Source organism: Anser cygnoides, chromosome 1 (assembly GCF_040182565.1).
Source record: "Anser cygnoides isolate HZ-2024a breed goose chromosome 1, Taihu_goose_T2T_genome, whole genome shotgun sequence".
In the NCBI taxonomy this organism is placed as follows: Eukaryota; Metazoa; Chordata; class Aves; order Anseriformes; family Anatidae; genus Anser; species Anser cygnoides.
In genome coordinates, this window is record NC_089873.1 from 38482676 (window position 1) to 38491737 (window position 9062).

General features: G+C 42.3%; 1 protein-coding gene across 1 annotated transcript; it reads right to left on the bottom strand.

The window, feature by feature from the left end:
* Positions 1–2515: 2515 nt before the first annotated feature.
* IL22 (interleukin 22) lies at positions 2516–5268 on the bottom strand. The gene is made up of 5 exons (XM_013196285.3): positions 4616–5268; positions 3814–3879; positions 3575–3718; positions 3267–3332; positions 2516–2780 (listed from the first exon to the last, which is right to left on the bottom strand). The coding sequence occupies exons 1-5, from the start codon at positions 4817–4819 to the stop codon at positions 2667–2669; spliced, it is 594 nt and encodes a 197-aa protein (XP_013051739.1). The 5' UTR covers positions 4820–5268; the 3' UTR covers positions 2516–2666.
* Between the last annotated feature and the right edge of the window lie 3794 nt (positions 5269–9062).

The following is a 9062-nucleotide window of genomic DNA, read 5'->3' on the forward strand; positions in this document are numbered from 1 at the left end:
AATAAGTTAATTATCCATTTGCGAAGCGATGCTATCAGTGAGGAACAGCACAAACGGTTCTTGGTCTAGTCTCTACAACCAAGGAAGAAAATGGGTACTTCTAGAGAAAATCCCTCTCATTCTGTTCAGAGTCACAGTCTTTATAAACCTCTAATGTAGATCAGATGAATCACACGTGAATAATTCCTATTACCTTTCATTACGTGTAAAGGGAGCCAAGTGTAACTTTGGGATAGGCTTGTCTATGAAAGGTCAGTGAGATGAATTTTCCAGCTGGTGTTTAACTTCCATTTTTTAACTTTTGCTGTCAGCTGTTGTAAGTTCGAATGATAAGAGAAAGGATGTCAGACAAAGAGAAAAGATGTCGGACAACAGCTCTTGATAATGTCTTTGCTTATCCCACAATTAAGAAAATAAATATCCTCTTCAATATAGTAAAAGGTTAAATCCCTAACACTGTCATATGTTAGCAAAGCCTGTCTGGCTGTCACCATTGTTCACTTCTGCCTTGACTGTGAACAGGGATATAATTCATATGTTGAGAGTCACAAAGCAGAGTGTGGAGCAAAGCAAACCACGTTGATTGCATCTAGTTTGACAGGCAATGGACATCTATCACCCAGATGCATCATATATCATCTCAGTATGTGAGTTCCCACAAGAAAGTGTTGTATCGGTTAACATAAACCTTTTTCAAATTGGGTGTGGGTGGATGTTTTTGTCCTGAGACCACTCTGGTTCAGGATTCACATGGCATAGCTTAATCTTGCTTTTATGACAGTTCATTACAACAGCTGATGTAAGATGCATTGAAACTAACTACATTTGGACTAACTTTCACAGAATTGTAGGGGTTGGAAGGGACCTCAAGAGATCATCAGGTAAAACCCCCCTTTGGTTCCTCTTTGAATGTAATTATGACACTATCAAGACAGAAATCATTTCCCCAAAATATTTTTACAATTTACAATATCTATTCATGGGGATTCTTCTAGATATCTCTTTAGCAACAATTTTTTAATTTTAATTTCCCTGAGATGCCATGTTTACAAGACTTCACCTGCACTGCCACCTCAACTGGGTCCTTTATTCTGAGGAACTTCATCATGACTTTTTTTAAAATGTGGACAGAATACTGCTGACCGGATGAAGAAACGATAAAGCCTTGTTCAAGAAGTCTTTACCAGTTGCTGACTATCCACAATTATATATTTATTCTGATTTTCTGACTATTTGAATACTTTTGACCTCTTCAACCTTTAACCAACCACTAATAACTCTGGCTGTACTAGAGCAACTCCTTTGTCTTTGCCCAGGGGACATTGCTGAATCACAGAAGAATCAGAGAATCATTAAGGTTGGAAAAGACCTCCAAGATCATCTGGTCCAACCAGATCATCTGAAAAACCTGATAATGATGGTTTAAAGTGTTCTTCAGTGACTTCACATTTATATGTCTAGGAGCTTGTATCAAGAGGAGGCACCGAGCAATTCCCTTCTGAAGTGCTCTCACAACCACGATGCTGCAGAGCACCGTTTGGGCTTTCAGCATGCCTATGGGTCAGTGAGAACTCAGCGCTTTGAATTTTCACTTTGCTGCTGCTGCTTGACTGTCTCCATCTCCTCTGACCTGAGGAGGTGGGGACAGTTTGAGATTTTTTTGCCAACAGCTGTTCAAGGCCGGATCTTTCCTAAGGAGGTGCTGAGGCAGAACCAATGAACCTTAACAGTGACTCTCTGGAGCGTTGCTATTTCTCCCACCCCTACCCACAAGAAAGGCTGATCCACGTGCTCCCCACTAAGCTCCAGCCTGTGACAAGTGGAAATTTCAGCATTAGGGTGAAGAAGCATTTTCCCAAGCTTTCCTAAGCTTGCATCCTTTCTGGATACAAGGATACAGCCACAGGCCCAGCAGCCCTGCATGCATGGTATATGTCACCTCCCCTGCATTTCAGTAAAAGAGAAAAGTTCTATAAAATAGCAATATTAGATGACCCAAAATATTTATTATAATAAATTACTGAATAGGCATTTATAAAACAATACTTCTGCATATAAATATTACACAGCGGTTTTAATTTCATAGTTCGTGTAAAAGCCTCTAGTACAGCTTCATAAATACATTTTCTTGGCTATATTTCAATTTATATAAATAAAAGTATGTATAATTATTACCTTAAAATAAGTTACTATTAAATATAAGTGAAAAAACTAATTTCTGAATGTTCAAAATACCAACATTTCAGGTAAGGGTCAGAAGAGGGCAACATACACAAGAGAGATTTCCAATAAAAGACTCAAAACTTGCTGGCCACAGAGCACTGCCTACCTTGACCGAAGCTGACACACGTGTCAAATCTCAGCCTATTAAATACAGAAACAGTTGCCTTATTCCAATGCAGATGAGCAGAGTAGGAGCGTGCCTTTGAAAATAACTAGTGTGCTGTGTTGAAATGTAGCAACACACACCGTTCTGGAGTTTTTGTTTGGAAAGAAGGCAGCAGTATGCACCCTGTCTCTGCCCAATTAGTTGGCTATTTTCAGTACAGGTTAAAAAACATATACTGCATTTACAGATGTGATTTTTTTTCCACAGTAGTTAATCAATTTGAATAATAGTATGAGTTTTTTTGGAGACATCTCTTCAAGACTGATCTTTTTTTTTTTCAGTTTTTCTTCTTGTTCCCTCCCTTCTTTGGTGCATCAGTACAAGCATTTTCTAGGTAGTCAAACAGTAAATCCAGTTCTCCAATGGCTTTATTCTTTCCATTCTCTCCCAACTAGAAAAGAGCAGAACACAAGTTTTAGCATCTCACTGTTTCTCAAATTTAAATTAAGCTTGTCACAGAAACTGACTTGAGAACTTACTCTCCTTATTCTCACAAGCAGTTGTAATTATTGACTATTGATATACTACTTTTACTATAGATATTGACTACTATATATAGCAGTTGTAAATATTGACTATTAAAGTCATTATACCATAAGATATAAATTAGCTCTTTCAAATCCAGTCTAGGATACAAAATGATCTGCAGCCTGACTTCTGAAGGACAATTTTAAATTACTATAACACATGCAGAGAGTTAATAGCACCAACGAAGGAGGGCTGGAAGTGGAAACATCACTAATCCCTTCTTTAATGCCCCTGCAAACTTCACATCTTAAATAAACTCCAGAACTTGTTTCATAACTAGATGAGCCTTAATTCAGCTAAATAATTGGGGTTTTGAACTGTTCTATTTAAATGTTGGGGAAAAATGTACCTGTTTCATTTTGCTCTTCATTTCTTCCAGGTTCTTTTCAATGTGCTCTCTGTTTCCTGAGAATTTCTATTAAAATAAAAAATAAAAATAAAAATAAAAATCCAGAGGTAACATTGACATCTGTATGTGACAATATGCTGCTGCTTTTTTTTTTTTCACACCTTTCTATCAACCTCCAGTTTGATATCTTTGATCTGAGGTTTCCTTTCATATCACTGCCTTTTGCCACTGTTTGCAGCTTTCTGAGATTCGGGAGCAGTGATGAGATTCACGATGCAGCAAAGGGAAAGAAGCCCCACACAACTTACACATCTGCTCAGCTCCGAGGTCAGGGATGCCAGGAACTGTGCCACCTCCTCAGCGTATGGGTACTTCTCCCTGGCCTCGGTGAGAAGGACGTCTTTCACTATAATCTCCACAATTCTCTTCATCATGTAACAGCGGTTGTTTTCCTATGCACGCAAGTAGAAGGTCGTGTTAAATCATGGTGAGAGGTCAACGAGTGCTGCAGAAGGATGCCAAATCGTCCTCCCGGTGTAGGACTTACCTTGATGTTGATGTAGAGCTGCTGCCCAATGAGCCTGTTGTCAGTGTCCTGGTCTGAGGCCCTGGCCTGAGAGGAAAAGGAAATGTCAGGTGGGGGTGGGAGCCTTACCTATAAATTAACAGTAAACCCTAAGGTTTTTATCAATAACAGTCCAGGTGACACAAGGAAATTATCATAGATATCTTGTTCAGGGTAGATAATTTCGGACATTGTGGCTGTTTCTCCCCTTAACTGTCTAAGAATCAAGGTCATTGGAAAATAAATAAGAAGAAATCTGAATTCCTGTCCCTCTCTTAAATGTTAGACATCATAGTGGTTACGATGACTAAAGCAGATACTGTGGGTGGCCATCCTCAGCGTGGCCCACAGCGCTGCATGGGGGTGCTGCAGCTCTCAATGGTGTACAACAGAGGGACCCACACATGGCAAAGGCAGGCCAAAAACCCATCCAAGCAGAGAACCCCAGAAGCTGCCTGGCCATGGCTGGAGTCCCAGACAGACCCAGCTCTGAATGGGCTGGGGAACAAGAGAAATTTAAGCTCATGCCTCACAATTGCTGCAGCAGCCACTCCAGAGGAGCTGAACTGCACCAGGGCTGCAGGAGAGGCAGCATCTTCCCCTGACCACACCACCAGCGGGCAACAGACCTACTCCACATGTCAAGAACTGCCTCACTGCAAATAAGTGTTGCTCTATGGAAAGGCATGAGAAAGAGAGAGAAATGCTGAAGGCTAGAAGCCAGGGAAACAGCAGAGAAGGAGGTCCTCTTATCCTGCCATGAAGGGCAGATGGGTTACTGTACCATTTTAGCCAAGGTGTAGGTGCGATTCCTGATGTAGTGCTGCTGAAAGTTGGTCTTCCTGAGCCTGCAGGCTTGGTGGCTGGTAGAAGCCACCCCTGCCCCTTTTGGAGGCAGAGGGCTGGTGAGAAGTAGAGGGAGACAGCAACAGCAGCAGAAGATGACCCATCCTGAGAAGCTCTTGGTCAAGGTCTGCAGGGAGGCCATGGTTCACGATCCAAAGTCGTCTGTCCCAGCAGGCTGCAGTTACAGAGCTCAGCACTGATGATAGAGAGTAATGTTAGCGTCAGGGAGAATAGGCAAGGGCAGGACAGGAGAGGCACGAAGGCTGCTAGCCTTACCTTTGCTGTGATTCTAGATGTGCTCTGAAGGAGGTGAGGTGCACCTTATATAGGGCCATCAACATCTCTCTCAGCTTTTTTTGGGGTATTGGTGGTGAATTAAAAATGACATCAGCAAGTCTCTTACTTTCCAGTATCCTCTTCTGAGAACTACTTAACCACTATAAAACCCACAAATACAACTTCAAGGCCATTGTAGTCCTTAGGTTCTTATAAAACAAACCAACTTTTAATGCAGGGGCAAAACAGGGGGTTTTACTGGGGCAGGAATCCTGAATCTTTTTCGTATAAAAACATTTGAGAAATGTGTGAGTGTGTGCCTTATGTCCTGATTGCACCACACTGATTATATTGGCAATTTGATGGCAGGTAATATCATCTATATTTATTTCTGTTCATCTTCTGTTGTAAAGGACCCATGCCCCACTGGAGCTGATGGGGGTACACAAAAGGTCAGTCTGCTCCAGACCCAAAGGACTGACCACCGGTGGTTCTCATCCTGCAAATACTCTTCCCGTGCTGTGCCCCACTGGAGTCACCAGCTGTCTGCCCATCACTGTGTAATTCATCTCTGAGAGATCAGAAACTGTGGGACCAACGCTGTATTTCTCATATCCCTTACCTCCCAAATTCCCATTTTCCAAAAAAAAAAAGATCCGTATTCCAGGCTGTAACCAGTGGTGATGACCAGAGCTGTGGTCATGCACTTACTTGTCCAGGTGATTTCCATGTTCCTCATCCTGTTCTGCTGATGTAAAGGTGCAGTGCTGCACCTTGAGCCTGAAATATTATGCAGAGTGCTAAAGGGAAACTGTTCTCTCCTTAGAGAGCAGCTTGCAACCCAGCTGAGATCACAACACATGAGGATGCAGAACTGGTACAAATGCAAGCTCCTGGTTGTCTGACACCCACAGAGCACGCAGGTGACAAACTGGACCCAGCGAGCCAAAGCTCCAGCTCTGCATCTGAGAGCAAACAGGGGCTACCCTGGGGCTGAGCTTCACCCCTCACGGCTGAGGCTCTCGGGACAAGCATAGCTCATCTGGAGCTTGCCCTATTATGTGCAGGAGGGTAGAGCAGGAGGACCACTTGCTGGAGCAAATTAGAGTTACAAGATGGGGAAAAAAATCCCCAGGGAAAGGCAAAATGTGGTGGGGAGAATTTGGCCCTTACCCATAGTCACTATTACCCTCTGAGCTGAAATGTCCATCTCTTTTCTTATACCTCCTAAAAGGAAGCAGTTAAAGGCCAGCTGGCACCAGGTTTATACTCTAGCTTCCTCTGATGCATCCACATCCTTCATCTCTCCATGCCTCAGTCACCCTGCGATACCCCTCAGCTCAGCTCTGCACAACTCTGTGCCCTTGAAGCTGCCCCCACTCACTCTGGAGCTGGTCCCAGCAGAGCCATCATCACCACGTCCCTTTCCATGCCTCGCAAAGGTATCCCACCCATTTCCATGCCTGGCCTTCAACAGCATCCTGACCGCAGCGGGCAGCAGAAAGAGAGAGCAAGCCTGGACCCAGGATGCTGATGACCCAGTTCATGCCTCAGATGTACCAAAAGGCTGTTCAAGAACATGTTTATAAGCTCTTTTCTGTGAATTTTTCATTTGCCAGGCTAATAGGTCCAGCTGGCGAGCAGGTCAATGAGAAGATAGGAGGATGAGTTATACTTAGCCAAAAGACAGGCATTTATGACCCAACTAGGAGAAATCTAGACAGAGAGGCTATTTCAAAGGATTGTCCTCCTCTGAAGTGCGCTCCCATGAACTCTTCTCTGGGTGTTACAGAGTCCGACAGCCACAGTCTGCTTCTAAGTTAGGTTTCTCTTACTTTTCCACCAGCTCATCCAGCAGACCAAATGTCCCAAGACCAAAACAAAAGCTGTGAACAAGCATTGAGAGCTTTCCTGAGGGGAGCAGGAGCCCTCCTCCTGGTCCAGAATCCCTGTCCTCCTGACCTTCTGGATCCCACCTCACCATCCCTTTGGTCATTCACTCTCATCAGACGAATCCAGTTTTGCCTGACCTCTTCTCGTGGCTCAGATCTCATGGAAACAGTTTGTGACCTGTGCAAGCAAGTGCTGTGGCACTCGTGTCTGTTCAAACTGCTGTGAGGAGCCCACATGCTCCCAAGCTTCCTGCTCCAGTGGATAACTAAATAGCACCAGGCAGAGGGATGAGGAATTAAATGCTGAATCTTTCTTCTGCTTTCTTTTATGCAATGATTATAGGATCTCTTCTATCTTGCTTCTCGAGTAGTGCAAATCATAGACTGGGACACACTTATTTTCATAAAGTAACTTAGACTATGTAAGTCTTTCTTTCTCTCTTTCTTTTATACTTTTAGTCACCTCTCTCAGGTTATACATCATTGGCTGTGCCAAGATGTCTTCCTTCTGAGGCTTTCAAAAGAGCCTTGTTTCATTTGTTTAATTTACCTCCCTGCCTCTGATATTCACCTTTATTTTCCAGACACTTAAATGACCATTGTAAGTTCATTAATGCATACTTCACAAATTACCTTTTTATGACATTTTTAAAGCCTTTGCATTAATTAACCTTTTGTTTTTGTGAGTTATAACAAAACTCTTGTCTGTTTCCTAATCACCTTTCATCAGGTGACTGATGGTTCTTGATGTACCACTGAGCTACGGTGTAGCCATGGGCATGGTTGTAGTTATTCCCTGTAGCATGTCAAGAGAAACTCTTTGGAAATGGAGCTATGCCCCCTTTTCCCATGGTCTGCTATTTTTGTTCTGAGATTGCACTGAACAAGGATGTGACCGGTCACTGCTATCACTGACTAGCTCGCTGCACCCTACACAGGAGGTACACGTCCAGCTTTCTTCCTACATTAACATCGCCAAGTATTCTAGCAAGTAATATGGTAATGAGTATTTCCCTACGGCCTGAACTACCGATGTCTCATGATATGCTATAGTCATAAGCTTTTATTTTAAAGTGTTCTCTCTGAAAATAAACAAATAAATGCCCTGAACTCTTTGAGCTTGGAGAAAAGGGGGAGGGGGGAATCAAACAAACAAAATTCAAAAATCAATTTTTGCTTTTAATTGTGTGAGTTTTTGTAGGTTTAATGCTATTTTTATTTTTGAGGCTACTAGTACTGTATTATGAGAAAACATACCTGCTCTGGTTCTATTTTAATTTAAACCTACGAAGACCTCTGAACTTTTATAAAGTAGCCCCTGTATTGTTTTTTAAGTATAATTACTTCAAAAATTAATTTTGAAAATTTCCACAGATCACATTTTCTCCACAGTGATGCCCCAAGAGTTAAACATCTATCCTATTGCTGACTTTATCAATAAACTTTTGAAGTGTAATTGCATGGAGTTTCCCTACTTCATTAAGAAACCGTAGCGGTTGAATATTCTCGACAATGACTTCTTGACCCATATTGATCACAGAGGATTTTTTGAGGAGGTCTGGAACTCTGCATCACGTCTGCCTCAAAAGCCACAAACACTTCCTTCTTTGAATGAGGCCACAGGTGAATAACCAATACTGTACTTCAGTGTTCATCCGCTGTGTATTACTAGCACACTGGCATGCAGGAATTTTCTTCAGCTTTAATACATTTTCTGTTAGCTGAGATTATGTTGCTTTATTAGAAACATCCTCAGGATCAAGCACTGGACTGGAAACATTGTCAGGAGTAGGCAAGCTGAAGAAAGAGTCTGTGTATTGTCCTCTGGGGTCTTTCACCTGACAAATGGAATTCTCTTAGATATCTGTACAAATGGACCACAGATGACTTAGCACTTAAAACTGAACATCTGGAGACATCCCCAGCTTTCTCCTGCCCTTGACTTTGTTCCATTATTATTATTTTTAATTAATTTTGAATAACGATTTTATTTTATTAAAATAAATGTTTGAAAATGTCTATTAGCTCATGTGTGACTGTGTAATTCATTGCATTTTATCTCAGTTCTTCTATGCTGAGTTTTTTCCTAGACTTTCAAGCTTGAAAAGATTAAAGACATTAAAAATGTTCCAGACAGATCACAGAGTCCCAGGATGGCTGAGGCTGGCAGGGCCCTCTGGGGCCCACCTTGTCCAACCCCTGCTCAAGCAGGGCCAC